Source organism: Fundulus heteroclitus, chromosome 10 (genome assembly GCF_011125445.2).
Source record: "Fundulus heteroclitus isolate FHET01 chromosome 10, MU-UCD_Fhet_4.1, whole genome shotgun sequence".
In the NCBI taxonomy this organism is placed as follows: domain Eukaryota; kingdom Metazoa; phylum Chordata; class Actinopteri; order Cyprinodontiformes; family Fundulidae; genus Fundulus; species Fundulus heteroclitus.
Genome location: NC_046370.1, coordinates 7,673,769 through 7,692,423, shown reverse-complemented (window position 1 = coordinate 7,692,423; position 18,655 = coordinate 7,673,769). Strand labels below are relative to the sequence as shown.

Sequence of the window (18,655 nt, the reverse complement as noted above, 5' to 3'; positions counted from 1 at the left end):
TTGCCACTGTCCAAAGATGTTGTCGTTTAAGATGATACCACAAAAATTAAAATTGTATTTCTATAAGGGATCCTGACTCATGTTTTACCAGCGCAGGCAATAACTTTGAGGGGTGATTTTTCTTTTTACTAAACAGGGGTTGTTCAGTTGATAATTTTCTTTAATCCCTAATCTAGTTCACCAATAAGCAAAAATCCATTAAATATTCATGTAGCAAAATAATACGCCGATGTAACAAGCTAGATCCAGGCTAGATGTCTTACTATTAATTAATGCAAGACAACGAAAGTGTAAAAGGTGCCACGCCTGATTGCACCTCATTGTTGTTCAATATGTATATTTATTATTGAGCATTTAATGCATTAAAAAGGTGTATTGCAATTTATAATGGAATGTTCCATCATGAAAAACTGACAGGAACAATTTCATAAACTTTGTTGTGAAAATAATACCAAGGACTAAAGTAGCAACATAAGATAAATTGCAACGTGTTCATATAGATACAAGTAGACTGGAATCCATACGTAATTAAATAGGCACACACACACACACACACAAACATATATATATATATATATATATATATATATATATATATATATATATATATATATATATATATATATATAGTGTGTGTACATGTATGCACACACGTACAGAGCCTAATTCAAGGAGAATTTGTTTTGTTTTCCATGAAGATGTTTCCCTAAAACTGAAAAGGTAAGAAGTCACCGTGGTAACAGCACCTATTCCTGTCTTGTTAATCGGTTTACAGCTTACGCCAGTCGGCTCCATCTGTGTCTCTCTGTAAATAGTTGTTAAGTGTCACAGCTTGAAAGAAGGAAATGCATGACGAACAGATTTCTGCCAGTGAAGGTAGAATCCTCGCATTAATGTTGCAAGAATGCACGTGTCAGCCTTAGAGGGGGATTAGCTCCTGATTATAATTCACAACTCTGACTCCCACAGCGAGACGGGAGCTGCATAATGAGAGGTTTAAAAACTGGAACACTTATAGGGGAAAAAGCTGAATTTACTGTAGCTCTGATATTTGGCTTTTGGACCCTGTGCACAGGAGGCCGCTTGCAGGTAGCTGTCAGTATTACTGATCAACGCGCATGTCCACTCTCCCTTGGTGAGGCTGAAGCTGCTTAATCTCGCCGAACAAGCGGACAGAGCACAGACGTAGAGATTCAAATCAACATGAGCTTTACGATCGAAGAGAGGGGCAGGCCGAACACCCAGGACTACAGAGTCTTTTTCAGTAAGCCCAGCTATTTCACTAAATCTGCTTCAGCCCATTGTAGTTCCATCTTATCTTTGTTTTGATCTTTAGCTGCATCTTTAGGTAAAATACGAAGCATTGTGGACAGGTCCCATAGTCTTTTGTTCCTTACAGATTTTTATTGCTCCTTTTATAGAAAACTCAGATGGAAAATACGTCTCGCCGTTTCATGACGTGCCCATCTATGCAAACGAAGCAGAGGTGAGTATTGTGCGGTATTAAAACCATGGACCATCGATGCCAAAGACTTTGCTAAACTATATTTTAAAAACTGTTTGAGTATTTTTGATCTTTTATGTTGGTTTGCTGCTTTATATTAATATTAATCATTGTCACTGTTAGATCAACTAAAACCTTAACACACGATTACATGTGAAATATTTCTTCAAACCCAAAAACCCACTTTCTTCCATTAGGTGGTTCTCACGTGTAGTTTATCTCTCTTTTCAAGTGATACTTTGTCTCAGGTTAAATCCTGCAGCTATTCAGATGTCCTAGATATACCATATTAGCGGTTATACAGATTTAATACAATAATGTTTCCAATTAAAGTGAGAGAGTTTAGAAATATTCATCTGTTTAACGAAGCTGTTCTCACACGTCTTTGCAGAACATTTTTCATGCCGTTGTGGAAGTTCCGAGATGGACAAACGCGAAGATGGAGGCATGTTGTTATTATTTTTTGAATTCAATTCAAATGAAACTAGTTTATCCTGTTAGCATCTAACCATGGCGTCAAATTCAGATCCAATTATGCATAGTTTAATTTGATCCATATTACAATATAACACAGTCAAATTCAGTTGAGCTTGCCAATGATAAAATGAATCCCAGAGAGATCAACACTTTTTTGGGAATCCCCCTTCCTGACTGAGCATGTGGCAACAGAGGGACCATTCACTGTCAATATAAAATAAATCTCCTGCAGACCGAGGCTCAGGGGCCCTCGGATCCCTCTGGCTGGTGGTTGAGAGCTCATGGCAGCAACATTTGTTGTTGCTGTGGTCTCCAGGAAACAAGCATTGATCATCACAGAAGCACCAAGCTAGTCACATTTTCTATGACAAAAAGCAATAAAAAATGTTTGCAAAGTTAATGGCTTCATCCAGGAAAGAGACAAAGTTAAACAATGACGGTCTAGACTAGGGGGCCTTCTATCAGTAAGAGAAACGATAAAATCCCTCAAGTTATTTGCTACAAACAGCAAAGACTAAGAGACACAGCTACACAAGAAATCACTGGGCAAGGAGTACTTTCTATGGGAGAGAAAAACTATTATTTTGCAGAAGTAATGGCAGTAATAGCTCTGTATATAATTTCATTCAGGAAAGAGACACAGCTAAATTCAGGACCATTGAAACAGGGGCAATTTATAACGGAGAAAAAAAACCCCAGTAAGTACACAAATTGAATACAGTATAAACTCAATTCATGACTTAGTGCAAGTAAGAGACACAGGCAAACACCAGCATATTTTATATATGTAAAAAGAAGAAAGAAAAACTCAGTGTTTATGTTCAATAATTTCCTTTTTTTAATTGATAGGAATTTACTCTGTTTTGTTCTGCTTTCGCTTATATGTTTCAGATAGCAACAACAGATCCTCTTAATCCACTGAAGCAAGATGTAAAAAAGGGGAACCTTCGTTATGTAGCCAATGTCTTTCCCCACAAAGGTTATATCTGGAACTATGGGGCTATTCCACAAGCAAGTATATCTCTCTCTACAGACATTGAAACAGCAGAAAGTCTATTCAAATTAACCTTTGATCCCCTTTTTATCAGACATGGGAGGATCCCAACCACAAAGACAGCGACACTGGATGCTGCGGGGACAACGATCCGATTGATATCTGTGACATTGGAAGCAAGGTACTGAAAGCTGCTGGAGGAAGCCCCTATAGATCCAGCACTTAGCAGCCCCTCATAGAAATGTGACTGGTACTTTCAGGTGTGCTCTCGGGGAGAAATAATCAAAGTGAAGGTATTGGGAACCCTGGCTCTGATCGATGAGGGTGAAACCGACTGGAAGGTCATTGTGATCAATACTGAGGACCCAGAAGCAGGCGACTTTAACAGTAGGAGGAAGCAGCCATAGATGTTGTCTGTAACGTACTATATGCAGCACATTTATGCTTTTTTGTTTTTGTTGATGGGTTGCAGATATTGATGACGTGAAGCGGCTTAAACCAGGATATCTTGAGGCGACCGTTGATTGGTTTAGACGATACAAAGTCCCCGATGGAAAACCTGAAAACCAGTTTGCTTTCAACGGCGACTTCAAAGACAGGGTATGCAGTTAAACACTTTTTTCTCACTCTGTTGAAAATATCAGACGTGTAACATTGAACTTTGTTATTTTTTGTCACTTTTGGGTTTTCCTGTTGTTGTTTTTTTGCATTCTTATAATTAAGAAACATATTTCTGGAAATCTATTTTGCATATATACATTACCAGTCAAATGTTTGGGCACACCTTTGTCATTCAAAGGATTTTACTTATTTTTGACATTGTCAATGGAAGGACAAGCAACACTATGAAGTAAATGTTTACAAAATAACGTAGCAAATCCTTCAAAATTGCCCCGCTTTGTTTCGGTTATTGGTTTGCAGACTTTTGGCATTCTCACAATAAGCTCAATAAGGCAGCCACCTGAAATAATTCTCCAACCGTCTTGAAGGAGCTCCCAGAGGTAGTACTCTAATAAAAAAATAAAGACACACGACTGAAAGAGAAGGTGTGTATAAAACTGGTGGACACACCTTCTCTTGTAACTGGTGGTGTATATTTAAATTCAATTAAATTCTATTTACATAGCGCCAGTTCACAACACGTCATCTCAAGGCACTTTACAAAATCAAATTCAATCATACAGACAGATAGGTCAAGAAGTTAACTAAGGAAATGCAGGAGATTACAGCGAGTCTCTCCAATCAGCATTCACTCCTCATGAAATAGCGTAGAGCCACAGTGGACAGTCATCTGCAGTGTCCATGGCTTTGCAGCAATCCCTCATACAGAAAAGCACAGAAGCACACATTGATCCAGGCATATTTTCTATGTTAGAGGGTAATGGCAGAAGATCTGAATGAGAAAAAAAAGAACAAGAAAATAAAAGTTGAAATGACGACCAAAAAAAGCTAAATTGGAGAACAGTAGGAGAACCCAGCAGAGTGAGAGAAATTTTAATGGATTATGCTGGTGAACCCGATATTTAACCAAACACGGAGTTACGATTTAATAGGTTTATTGAAAGGGATGAGTTGTGGTAGGTGAGGCAGGCAAGCAGAACCAGACTTGACAGATGAATAATGGCTGAAGGTGCAGACAGGCAGGTCATGAGCAGGACACCACAAGATGCAGATAGTGACAGAACAGAACAGGCAATGTGGACCGGGGAACCACTAAAATTGGCAGAGCAAATGGCTGAAACAGGCAACCTTTATCAGAAGAGTCCAGCTGGTGGAGCACATAGGAACTGGTAGAGGCAGGACACATCACAGTAGACGAAACAAGATGAGATCAGCCGTTCTGGCAGTGAGTGGATGACTGAGGCAGGTATCTGTAAGCAGGGGAACAGGTGACCATAGTTGACAGTAATTACTGGCAGCAGGCGGAGTTGATCTAGGCTAATTTACAGGTGGCTGAGCTGATTGGATAGCGTCTGGTGTCTGAGAGGTGACAGGCTGATAGGATGGGGGCTGATTCAAGTGTTAAAGTCCAATATAAACAAACAAAAACCTAAATCTTGACAGAAATAGATCTTGATGTCCTCTAGCAGCCTACCCCTATAGCAACATAACTGCAGAGATAGCTCAGTATAACCGAAGCTGCTCTAAGTATGAGCTTTGACAAAAAGGAATGATTTGAGCCTAATCTTAAAAGTAGACGGGGTGTCTGCCTCACAGACCAAAATTGGGAGTTGGTTCCACAGGAGAGGAGCCTGATAGCTAAAGGATCTGTCTCCCATTCTACGTTTAAAGATAACCCATGAGTAGACCTGCAGTCTGAGAGCGATCATATCTCTGATGTTTATGATGGACTTTCATTATTAAGGGCTTTATATGTGAGAAGGAGAATTTTTGGATTTAATAGGAAGCCAATGAAGGGAAGCCAAAATAGGAGGAATATGACCCCTCTTTTTAATTTCCATCAGAACTCTTGCTGCAGTGTTTTTGGATCAGCTGAAAGCTTTATATATACATAAATCACTGTTTTACAAATAGCCAGAATTTACCTTCATCTAGAGATTACATGTCTGTAAAATATTGTTTTTCAGGACTTTGCCATACAAACAGTGAAGAGTACACATGAGTTTTGGAAAGCACTGATATCCAAGAAGAGCAACGCTGGAGAGTTAAATTGGTACGTGTCTTATATTCTCATTTCAATAATGTTCCTCGGTGGAAAGAGTAAATGATGTAATGGCATTTGCCTCATAACTGCTGCAGATTCTAGTGGTTGAAGATGACACAAACCTGTTTTGTTGTGCATGAAAAGGATTCAATAGTTGCAGAAAGACTGAGAAGAGCTCAAAGGCTGGTTTGATATTAGTATATTGACTTAAACGTTAACAGATCAAATTGCATAACTTGCAGTAATCTTTCAAGTAACTGAAAAACATTTGATAAAGATGTTAATATAGAAAGTCAAATCCCATGCAGTAATTACGGATACCAAAATAGTCTAGAAATCATGTACATTTTGTCCATTTAAAAGTTCAATCAGATTAATCTATAATTGGAAAATTGTGATAACTCTGTTGTAATGTACATTCTACATGTTTTTGTTTTTGTTACTTCCATATATCATTTACAGCAAGGAAATTTGTGGAGAAACATAAAACCAGTACCAACTAAGTCTTAATTCTTCAAAAATTAGTCATAAGGGTCCACAGTGAAGCTAACCAAAAGAACGGCAGCAAATTTCAATGTTGCCCAAGTAAAGTTTCAGGACTTGATCAGTTTTTAAACTTTTCAAATTACGTGTAAATTGAAACATAATTCATTACATGTAAAAATTCAGATAATAAATTAAGTACAACACTGACAATTTATGAACTCAGGGGAAAAGTTAAGTAAAAAAAAAGGTTATAAGGGCTTGTTAAGGAATACTCTCTCAGAGTAGTAAGCCTATGTAAAGGTTGCAATAGTAAAATGTTTTTAATATAGGTTCAGTCCTGTGATGGACTGGCGACCTGTAAAGGGTGTACCCTACCTCTTGCTCATTGACCACTGTAGATGTATAGAAGATGACTTGTTGGAGAGCGAGCATCTATAAGCTCAGTGTAAGCCTTTTTGGAAGGTATGCATGTTATATATATATATATTTATCCTAGATTTTCAGATGCTGTAAACACTATTGTTTTGTATTGATACATTTATATTGATCGCTGCTGTTATTCATTTCTGTCTGAGATAAATAACTAAATCAAACAGGTCAACTTTTACAGTACACTATTAATACTGAGACAGAGTACTGTCTGTGTAAAATGTTGTATTAATAAATCAAATATGTGAACGACTCTCTCCCCTGTGTTTACGCAGCATGAACACCAGCATCGCTGACAGCCCTTCCTGCTGCTCTGCTGCAGATGCTGCAGCTGTGGTTAATTCTGTAAGTTCATCTAACTTTCAAATGTCCCAGCCCAGAGATTTAGTTTCATTCCCTCCTTAAGCTGAGATGACAGCTAAGCAGCGCATCGGTCCAAGTGCAAAAATTAGAAGCTTATTTGTAAGTAGCCAACGGAAAATAAATATAGCTGAAGAGGCTTCTTTTCTTTCCCTCTGTTGGGAGCAGAAGAGTGTTTTTTAAGAAGCAGTTATCATTGCACAACTTGCATACAAGGCCAGGAACATTAGATGTTTTATTTTTATTTATAAAAAACGTGTTTTTTACATAGTAAAAAACATGTTCAAATTGTAAGTAATTGGGCATAAATATGGGAGAGTTCATGTTTGTTCCAAGCAAGTATAATTTTGTTAGACACTGTAAACTAAAACTTCTAAATGTTATGTGAAAATTGCAACTTTAATTTTGTTTTAATTGACTTTCACAGGCCTGTGCTTTTGGACCAGGAGAACCCATTCCAACCTCAGGTGGATGTTCGCCTTTTTTTCTTTTTTTTTTTGCAATAAAACGTGTTGATCCTCTACAAAGAATCTCATAGGCTGTACTAATGCGGTCATGTTTTGCCTTTTCAGTTGATAAATGGTTCTACTATGAAACGTAAGAGCAGGAAGCTACACATGGAACTTGAAAAGAATCATTCTTCCTACAAATCCATCACCAAGTTTGAAGATTCAATCTGAGCCAGTTGTAGATTTCTTTGTTCCCTCATGATCTGTGGGTGTTATTCTCAACAAAATACCATTCTGATCATGTAAAACACTCTCATGCCTCTTTGGTCCATTTGGGAACAAGAGTCCTTGTAACAAACATGTAACAAACACGTTTTCTTGTAACAAACAAGTTCACCAATAAATCTATCTATCATTATCTGCTTGCACAATATAGTGTATTGATTTTTTTTCTTCTTATTTTATAAAACATTATTATACAGCTTTGACATGTCCTGATGCACTGAACGTGGATCTAAAGGTATCATTTTGTAATGCAGTCTATTATGTAATACTGGAAAAGAGCTCATTCATTCCCGAAAAGGTTTTGTGCAAAATCCATTTAGCAACATCAGAAATTTGAACTTTGCCATTCCAATAATTCTTTTGAACAGTGTTGTTCTGAAGGTGAAAGGGTATGGCTGTGAAAGAGAAAACCCCCCTAAAATGTTCTTGCAGGATTCGGCTTGTCATAAAGGTTAAATTCTGATGTAGTCTCAAGTTATAGTAAGAAAAACTAAAAGGTGCTCTGCAACAAGATAGAAACTTACAGGACTGGGACTATAATGGATGACTCATGTCTGACAAGTTTGTTGTGATTATGTATTCAGAATGCTTTGCTCAGATACCCTTGAATAAAATCCAATGTCACCACTGTACAAAGTCGTCTAATTAGTGTGCAGAGTCAATTCAAATCAAATTTTAAATTCCATTTTATTTATACAGCGCCAATTCACAACACATGTCATCTCAAAGCACTTTCCAAAGTCAAATTCAGTCAAATCCTCCAGACAGATTGCTCAAAAAGTTTCCTATCTAAGGAAACCCAGCAGATTGCATTAAGTCTTGACAAGCAGCATTCAACTCCTCTTGAAAGAGCGTAGAACCACAGTGGACATTCGTCAGCATTATTGATGGCTTTGTAGCAATCCCTCATACTGAGCATGCATGAGAGGACAGTGGAGAGGAAAACTCCCCTTTAACAGGAAGAAAAAACCTCCAGCAGAACCAGGCTCTGTGTGAACGGTCATCTGCCATGACCGACTAGGGATTAGAGAAGACAGAGCAGAGACACAAGAAAGCACAGAAGCACACACTGATCCAGGAATGCTTTCTATATTATAGAGTAATGGCAAAAGATCTGATCCCCCCGGATGGTGTCACCACTAATGGAATGCAAGACCAGGTGTACCTACTGCGAAGAGAAAAAAAAAGATAACCTAAGTCACTCTAACTATAAGCTTTGTCAAAAAATTAAAGTTTTAAGCCTAGTCTTAAAAATAGATGGTTGTCCACCTTTCTTGGTATAAACACAGCTGTTCTGGAAAGGCCTCAGGGATTTGTTAAAGAAAGTTAGGGTAAAAAAGGTTAATGAATACCAAGAAACACAGCAGACAGGTCAGGAAGAAAGTTGTGGTTAAACATTAGGGACATTGTTGGGGGGGGGGGGTCAGTCTTTGGCTGCTCACACCCACTGCTGAGCATTTTTCTTATGGATAAACCTTACAGATACAACCTTACACGCACAGATGACATTTTGCAAACACCTACAGGTGCTTGGATCCAGGCACTTACAAATTCACTTCTATACAGATAAACCCTATTATTAGCTGCGGCTCTGACCATATACGTCTAATATTAAATGATACTCTTATCTTTCAGTGATGTTATCAAGGCATTGTTTGTACCTGAGACACTTTTTTGCTTGGTTTTGTTGTTCTTTTGTATATCTCTCTCTGTTTGTTCAAATGAAATACCAATAAACTTTACTATCACATAAACGTCATTGTCACAATAACAAATAATGGAATAGAGTGTGAATAATTTAGAAAGGCACTGTAGTTAGTGTGGTCTGAATACTTAACTGAAAAGATAAATACCACTGGTAATAACAGGGATATTTAAAAAAAAAAATAGAATGATGATATGTGCAAGATGAGTGCGTGCTTATCATTAACTTAAACAATAAGGCACATATATCATCTGTCACTTTCAGTTTTACTTGTAGTTGTAATACTTGTCCTTTAATTGGTACCATGACTTTGAGATTATCTATCTATCTATCTATCTATCTATCTATCTATCTATCTATCTATCTATCTATCTATCTATCTATCTATCTATCTATCTATCTATCTATCTATCTATCTATCTATCTATCTATCTATCTATCTATCTATCTATCTACTCGTCATCTGCGATAAAAATGATTACAGTTCCCGGAGTTGGTGTTATTTTCTGGTGAACAACAGGGGGCGCTGTGACACACCGGTTGCCGTCCTTAATAGCACGAAAAAGAAATGGAGGCTTTCTGATTGACTGTTTCCAAGGAGACCGCTGACACTACCTAGAAGAACTGGGATAAGGCTCGGTGCTCTGGGAAGGTACATTGATTATATTTCTACAGTTTAGCCTGATGAATTGTGCTGCTGGTGACATTTCTTAACAAAGACCTCCCTAACTGTTGTTTGTTTGCCAGTGTGTCGTCACGTACCTAAAAGTCAATTGCCTCTGCGGGCTAACACGTTCGCTAAACCTGCGTAAACTCCCGTTAATACGGCGCTTTAAGTAGTTGGAAACACACACGGAATATGCCAAGGATAATTCAATAATGTCGTCAATTATATTAATGTGTTAGATATTAGCCGCTTTTAGCGTTATGCCACAGATATAGCTGGAGATAAACACGCACATGCTATGTTACTCTATGCATCACTTAAATAGAGCTCTCAGGTGTCGTTACAGGCCCCAGCGACTCATGTTCTGTCATCAATTCATAATTGTTTAAGCCAAACACGTATTAGTCGCGGTACAAATACGAATGTTTTTGTTACAGACAGACACCATGTCGTTTTTGTTTGACTGGATCTACAGAGGGGTTAGCAGTGTTTTACAGTTCTTAGGTAAGTACCCTTTCTTTTTATTTAACTGTGAAATACAAACGCCTTGGACTTTTTCCCACTCCCACGGTTTTTTTTTTTTTCACAACAAACTCTTGGAATTGTTTTGTTGGGATATTATGTGATATGCCAGCACAAAATAAGCCATAACTGGGAAGTGGAAGGAAAAAATGATAAATACTTTGAAAACATATATATATTTTTAAAGTGACGTGCTTATACCTACGTATTATGTCACCCTGAGTCAATATTTTGTAGAACCGCCTTTAAAATAAAAATAAAAATTACCTGTGCATGTCTTTTGTGCTGTTTCTGCTATTCCCAAAACTCTTTTTTTGTAAAATAGCCAAAGCTTTTTATCAGATTGGGTGGATCGCATCTGCTAACAGGTCTTGCTACAAATTAAGAATTTGATTTACATCTGGATTTTTGCTGTATCATTTTATGGCATGAATGTAACTAATACAACTAATACATTTCCTGTATACATATTCTCCTTTTTATGCTGCAGATCTCTGCAGCTCCTCCAGACTTATCTTAGGCTGCTCATCAATGTAATGCACTGCTTACCAACTCCTGAACAAGCATATTCCTGACCTGTTCTATGTTTTTAATGTTCTCTGAAAAAAACCTCTGAGGCCTTCAGAGAACTGCTTCAGAGACTTCCACATAAGTAGAGGCTCCTTCAATGCCTACCTTTAAAACTCGCCTTGATACTTACTACTATTCTTTGGCTTTTACCACCAGCGAGACTTAGTTTTCATTTTAAATTGGTTTTATTGTTTATTTTCAGTATTTTTAGGCATTATCTATTTATTTTGTTTTTTTTAATGGATGCGTTTTAGTTTGTAGCGATGTGCAGCACATTGTTTCAGCTGTTGGCTGTTTTTAAGCGCTTTATAAGTGAAACTATGGTATGGTATGGAATTTTTCGTGAGAATTAAGCCACACACAGATGAACTCCATTTAATGAGTTTTTAAAAATTAAAATTGTCATTTTGCTTCCACTTCTTTTATGTCTCCTAATAAAATATGTATTTGGTCTTAACATGACATATGGTCCTGGCGTATAAATTAATTCAAAGCTTCTTGCACAAAGTGTAATATTCAGTCTTGTTGAGCCAACTTATCCTTACAGTGAAGACGCTTCATCAGTTTGTGAGCATGACATAGACTGCAGTAATATATGTATTTTTTTTTTCTTTAAAGCTGCATGAAGTTAATAGAGCTTTCTTCTGTGGCTTCTTAATAGGTTTGTACAGAAAGACAGGGAAGCTGGTATTCCTGGGTCTAGACAACGCCGGTAAAACAACGCTGCTGCACATGTTGAAGGATGACAGACTTGGTCAGCACGTACCAACACTGCATCCAAGTAAGGCCATGGTTCGCGGGCAGGATGTCACCTAAAGTTGACCTGAATCGTCTGTTTTTCCTCTTTTGTTAGTTTGGCCTTTTGATTCTATAATGTGTTAAAGTTTATACAGTTTTATAAAGCTCAAACATAAATGCTCCCCTTTAAAGCATATAATTTTGCTACGCTCAAGAAAAAAGACCCCTTTACCATCAAATTATACTTCAGCATCACTATGAACGGTTTGTCAGAATAGAAGTAATTTGAACCTTAAGTTGACATTTGTATTACTGTTTTAAAGCTTGAGAATGTATTTTATCTAGTTTTGCCAAATAATAACAAGAATAAAGTGTTTACTACACAGTTCATTATTTTGTAATAACCACACAACCCCCCCACCCCACCCCCCGTTGATCTACTGTGGCTGTACGACTTTTTGACTCATAGTCTCCGTACAAGTGTTTTACCCTTGTGTCTTCCGTTCAATTACTTATCTGTTTGATTATTTTATTTCCTCCAAAGCCTCAGAGGAGCTGACAATTGGTGGCATGACATTTACCACATTTGATTTGGGAGGTCATGTACAAGGTGAGCTCTAAGCCAACTCTTCTATTGTATGTTTTTTCTGCAGTCGGTACATGATGGATCGATATAGATTTATCCCCCTGTTTGTATATTTAATCCTCAAAGACATGTATAGATGTTCACTTTCAGTGTTAAAGGGATACAGGTCATCTGATCATCTATAGCTCTGGCCTTTAACTGGTATAGAAAGCTGCTTAGGCAGCGTTTTCACTACACACACCAATGCAAAATTTGTGTTTAAAAGGGTCCATTATTAGATTAGTTCGTTTATGCAGTTCCTCTTGCTGCCACTTGATGTCTCTGTAAGGCCTAATATCTTTTTTTGCTAGCTTCTCCATCATAAGCCTGAACTGACATTTTTTTTTGTATATTTTCTATGCTGAAAAACAAAGTTAGGTAACTCAACCAATTTAAGCATAATTAGCCTGGTTAACTGTAAGCAGTTAAGGGAAATAACAAAGAATGCTATGTGTGGTGGTAATACTGCGCATCTCTGGGAACAATATCCCCATACTGAGACATGGTGGCCCCAGCATTATATTGTGGGGCCGCTTTTCTGGAAAGCTGGTCAGAGTGGCCTGGTAACATGGACGGAGCAAAATACAGGGAAATCTTGGATGAAAATATTTTAGAGGCTGCAGAAAACAAGACTGAAGATCTTCCAGCAGGACATCAACCCTAAACATGCAGCCAAAGCTACAAAGCAATGGTTTAAAACAAAGGATATTCCTGGGTTAGGGTGACCCAGTCATTACTTGTGTCGATGAAAACCTCTGTAGGGTACTGCAATTATTCAGCTTTAAAGTAAACTCTATCATAATTCCACGTTAAATACTGACGAATGTTATTCATAAGTGTTGAAAGATGAAACCTGTTTGTGACGGACGGATCATTTCGCTCTCGTGTTGAATTGCTGCAGTGACAGTTAAATGAAAAGGAGTTTGTTCTTCCTTCGCAGCTCGGAGAGTTTGGAAGAACTACCTGCCGGCTGTGAATGGCGTTGTGTTTCTTGTTGACGCTGCTGATCATGAAAGACTCGCTGAATCAAAGACCGAACTTGACGTAAGTTCAAACATGGCTTCTCCAGGATGTGTCTTGTCAATTTGAAATAAAATACTAATTGCAGTGCTGGCGCTGTGATCCTCCAGGCGCTCCTTTCAGATGAAACCATAGCCAGTGTACCGGTGTTGGTGTTGGGCAACAAAATCGACCGTCCAGAGGCCGTCAGCGAAGGAGCACTGAGGGGAGCTTTTTGTCTCGATGGTCAGGTGACGGGGAAGGTAGGCACATCCCGACTACTTCATTCGCAGCCCGAGAAGCACCTATTCTACTTCCATTCTTATCAACAGGGAAACGTCTCCGTGAAAGAGCAGAACGTTCGCCCGCTGGAGATATTCATGTGCAGCGTTCTGAAGAAACAAGGCTACGGGGAAGGCTTTAGATGGTTATCACAATACATCGACTGACACAAAGAAGAATCTGAGGGGATTTAATTGACGTGTTAACCCGAAACGCGACGAACACCATTAACCAGCGACAAATCCAATCATGAAAAACATTTCCTTTCACCATTTAAATTTCTCTATGCAAACAGCGAACGGGTTTATTAACGCGGGAGAGTCGCACGACACGACGAGCACCGAATTACAGTACATGAACAGCCAGATAATCTGCAGGACTGTAGATTTGTTTTCCACCGTCCTGAATTATTTATTGGTTAACACGCCAGCTGCTTGATTTCAAATTTATTAGTAAGAGTATGATGATGCGTAAGGAGTTGTTTAGATTGCGCTGATGGGCTTTACGCCCGTCTGATTTCTAACAGATATAGCTGGGATTTAGATTAGATTTTTAGAACAGTTCCTTGAACAAATAAAGAAATAGAGAGGATTAATTTTGATCTGATTTAATCTGATGGTGCGCAGCCTCTACCTCTAAAGCACAAAGCCAAATATGTATGCTAATTTTCTTGGGGATTAACAGGGAGATAGATTTTAGTTCAATAAAATATCTTCTTTGCTAAGCACTAAACCAGAAAAACACACAATCCCCTTAACAAATCAAAAAAGAGGGCAACCACACAGCACTTCTGATTGATTCAAATCAAATATCTCACTAATGAGATTCCTTAGTTTAGCCAGAAAAGCCTCCTTAGATTTGACGAAGACTAAGAAACCAGATTGTAATGTGTACAATCATGCATCTGTTTAAAGAACAAATTGCAATGGTGTGCAGAATCTAAACAGCAAAGTAATCATAACTAAAATATTTGATACCAAAAAAACTATGTTTAACCTCCTCAGTTTATGTACTAAATATGCAGCTTTAAAGAAAGGCAGTCATCCAGTCAACTACTGTATTAGTACAATACTCTCTCAGTAATGTGTCCCCCCCCAGGGTCCAAATGTTATCAGAAGTTTGGAAATGATTTCTGAGAAACATACGTTTTGTTTACTTTACATTAAAGGAGAGTATCGTAAGTTCCACAGTTTTTGCACAAGTGTGCCCCCTCTGGCAACAAGTTGAAATGACACCAGTGTTGTGCACGTGAATGGGAGAAAAGGAAAAGCCCGTGCCGCTGCGACTGCACAGGCCTTTTGTTTAGAGGCGTAATGTCTTCCGAGGTAAGAAAGTTGTAAATATTGAAGATAGCCCATTTTCTCTCGCAAATGCAGCGATTACGGGGGAGACTCAACAAAGTAGCCAGGAGAACGAGAGCGTGCAGCGCGTCACACCTACGCGCCGCCCAGGGGACTCGGCCCAAATCACTGTCTCATAAACTGACTAATAAAGCCTATAGAGGCAACTGCGGTAAATGGAGGAAAACTCGTTTTACACATTGGGCATTCGTAAGGGCATGTATGGGAAAGGAAATAAATAATGTGAAACTTCTAAACATGCGCCATGCACCTTTAAGAGCCAACTTTAAGCCTTACAGTCCATGCTGTAACTGAAAGGCAGTTTGAAGCTCCCATAAACCAAAACCCAATGAGTAAAGTATAAAGTTATCTGCATAAAGGAGCACTTTAGATGGTAGATATATTGTTTTCCTAATGTTATTAATAAAAATGGAAGATAAAAGTGGAGCTTTTAAAGTATTACATTCATCTTACAATCATATTGAATAAATTGAAATATAATTAAAAAGTTCATTGATTTCAGGAACTCAGTTTACTAGGTGGAACACATTATATGGATCAATTACAGACAGATGTTTTCAAGCCTGTATTTAGTGTTAATTATAAGGATTTTGCCCTTGCAGCTAATAAAAAGATAGCATTTAATGTTAGAACATTACATCAGACCAATTTAAAACATATACTTTTTAATACAGAAATGTGGGCTTAATAAGTATGTTTAATACCTGCTTAAAGGGTTTTATTTTTATATTTAAGAGGTAGTTTTAAACTGACAAATGAGCCTGTTCATAATGCATAATCTAATTTATTGACTATTACTGTATATTCATGTTATATGTAAAAGGTACCATTTAAGGAAGCCTAACAGTGTTGATCGCTGTCAACAATTTGATGAAACTCTTTATTTTGTTATTAAACTGAAAGAAAATTCCAATCTAAATTTACACATTTTTTGTATTCAGTGGAGCTAAATTGAAGTTTACGTTTAGCTGACTTCTACTTCACAATGTACATTTTGTAATTTGAAGACAAAACTCCGCTTTTATTTATTGCGTCATGGTGAAAGTAATGATAACTTTCATTTTAAAATGTGAAAAAGCACTGTAGTGAAAACAGATGCATGGAAGCATTTTTACCGAATGCTTAATATGTGCCCTTAAAGACAGGCTATCATCCCAATAGATTTTTGTAAGATTATAATCTTCTGGTAAGGTCTCCCAATAGGGTAGAAGTACCAGCATCATCTTATATTTGGTAGTGGTTTTGGAAAAACATTGATTTTTATTAAGAACCAACATGAAGCCAAACACTGAAACCTGAAGCAGCTGGAACACAGTTTGAAGCTTGTCATTTGCTTGCCTCAGAGTAGATTAAACTGTTTAATGATAATAAATACAGAAAATGAAACAGCGAGGGCCTGACATTGAGCCTTAGGGGACCCCTTTTGAAATTTGTAGTAAGCTGGATTATACATTCATCTGTTCTACCCGACAAGTAACCTCTAATCCCCGTCACTCAAACCTGCATTAGAATCACTGGTAATAAGCACAGCATCATTACTGTCTGGCTCTGTATCAACATTTTTGAAGAATTAATTAATTAATTTATTTATTTATTTAACTGAGAATGAATGAAGAATTGCAGTAATAATAGCTTCCCCTGAAAATGTAAGAACGCAATAAAGTAGAACAGCCAGCAGCATTGTAGCAGAGATGACCTTACTCTAAATGTGAAAGTCAAAGACTATAATTAGTTCTCCGTCTCTTCGTCTTTTCGATTTGTTAGTAGTAAGTGCAGCATTAAACGCAGCTTGCCATTCTGCCGTATCCTGTCAGCTATGGTCTTTCTGTAATTAAGCTTTGATTTAAGTCCAATTTGAAGTGGCAAACATTTAAATAAGAGCAGAAAATGAATGGCTAGTAATAATTTGATGTCTAATTAGCATTTAGTCTTAAGTGCGTCTAATGTACTTTTTGATTATCTGAAAAGATATGAGAGTGCACTTTAGAAAATTAATAAGAATTACTGTTGTGGTTAGGTTCTAAGTTTCCATGGGTAAGAAACCTGTTTCTGTTTCTATCTTTATGGAGGAATATGTGACATTTGAATCTGTTTTCTGGATCTTTTATTAACAAGATAACCTTTAGACTATTCGGTGCAATAATGATGCAAATAAGAATTTAGGCATATATAAATATTTTATACAGGGTACGAGCATTAAAATTGACTTTTTTTTTTTCTTTGGAAAGTTTACTTTACCTTTTGCTAAACTTCTGTAAATTGTGTATAATACAGCTGTAAATTCTTGTACAGTAGCCACCTTTGAGTTGGCACATGGATGGAAGTTGTTTCTGTCTCTCTAGTATTATAATGCATATTTTCGTAAAGTATATGTTAAATGAGTTTAAACAAATGGCAGCCAGCAAGATAACAGAGGAGTCTCGTGCATGTGAGTGATTGAAATATAATAAAATCAGATTTTGTACCCAACATTTCAGTTTCTTGTTTTTATTTTTGTCATTTTGGTGTTTCCGTACTTTCTCCCCCCTTAGCCATTGACTGTCTTATGTGACTATGTTGTCCCTCCTTTGGTCAGATTACAATGCATTTTTTGTTTTCATCATACAGACTGAATATGTTCTGAATGTTTCTATGCAACACCTCGCAAAAGTATTCATGCTGGGAATATTTTTAGGGTTGTTGTGTCACAGTGAGCTCACTGTACTAATATGGAGAATTAATCGCTCGCAAGTGGACCCTATTTACTAATCAGGTGGCTTTTGAATTAGTTGCGCTGGATTTTATTTAGGGCTATCATCATAAAGGGGACTAAACACAACACATGCCAAACTTTTTAGATTTTTAATTTTCAAAAAATTCTGACATCATCATGAAGTCTTTCCGCTTTACGGTTATGTGTTAGTCTATCTACTATTAGCGCAGCACTGAGAAGTGGGTACTGTTGTGTGTGGATGTGGAAAAGGACAGTGAAGAAGTTAGTTCACATACATGTTGAGGTTTGTTCAGTTGGAAAAATTAGAGAAAGAACAAAATCACTTTGATTTGCAGTTTTCACCGGAAATGATTAAAACTATCACGAGGAAGACCGAATGTAGCTGCTACAAGTGACTACAAGCAATAGACAACACAGTGGCGCTAATCCAGTATATATGAGACAATGTGGCAAACTGAGAGAATATTTAGAGGGGAGACAAATGGGTTTGGGGTTATATTAAAAGATTAGGTAAATATTATTAGAAAAAAACAAACCAAAGCCTAAACTGCAGTGTGAAAAGTCAACTCGTGCTTTGCCGTTAAGTACGGTATCACGCCCCACATTGGATCTGCTCACAGTGCACAGCTGCGATGTTTATAACTTGAATAGTGATAAATTCATCATTACTAATGGTGCTTTCTGTGTTTTCTGTGAACAGAAATGTTCCTATTTACATATTCATCTTGTTTCTTATTTATTTGTTGTTATTCCACAAACATTGCCGGTACTGAAAACCTCATAAATGTCTGGTTGTAACATGAAAGAAAAAAAGTGCAATAACC

General features: G+C 37.4%; 2 protein-coding genes across 2 annotated transcripts; both read left to right on the top strand.

The window, feature by feature from the left end:
- The first annotated feature begins 682 nt into the window (after positions 1-682).
- On the top strand, positions 683-8,285 carry ppa1a (inorganic pyrophosphatase 1a). Its single transcript, XM_012853903.3, has 11 exons — positions 683-1,264; positions 1,422-1,486; positions 1,896-1,949; positions 2,873-2,992; positions 3,070-3,156; positions 3,236-3,362; positions 3,448-3,575; positions 5,564-5,649; positions 6,831-6,900; positions 7,343-7,382; positions 7,488-8,285. The coding sequence occupies exons 1-11, from the start codon at positions 1,204-1,206 to the stop codon at positions 7,514-7,516; spliced, it is 867 nt and encodes a 288-aa protein (XP_012709357.2). The 5' UTR covers positions 683-1,203; the 3' UTR covers positions 7,517-8,285.
- Positions 8,286-9,918: 1,633 nt separating this feature from the next.
- sar1aa (secretion associated, Ras related GTPase 1Aa) lies at positions 9,919-14,492 on the top strand. The gene is made up of 7 exons (XM_012853913.3): positions 9,919-10,006; positions 10,459-10,525; positions 11,775-11,894; positions 12,396-12,461; positions 13,417-13,520; positions 13,607-13,738; positions 13,808-14,492. The coding sequence occupies exons 2-7, from the start codon at positions 10,468-10,470 to the stop codon at positions 13,922-13,924; spliced, it is 597 nt and encodes a 198-aa protein (XP_012709367.1). The 5' UTR covers positions 9,919-10,006; positions 10,459-10,467; the 3' UTR covers positions 13,925-14,492.
- The last annotated feature ends 4,163 nt before the right edge of the window (positions 14,493-18,655 follow it).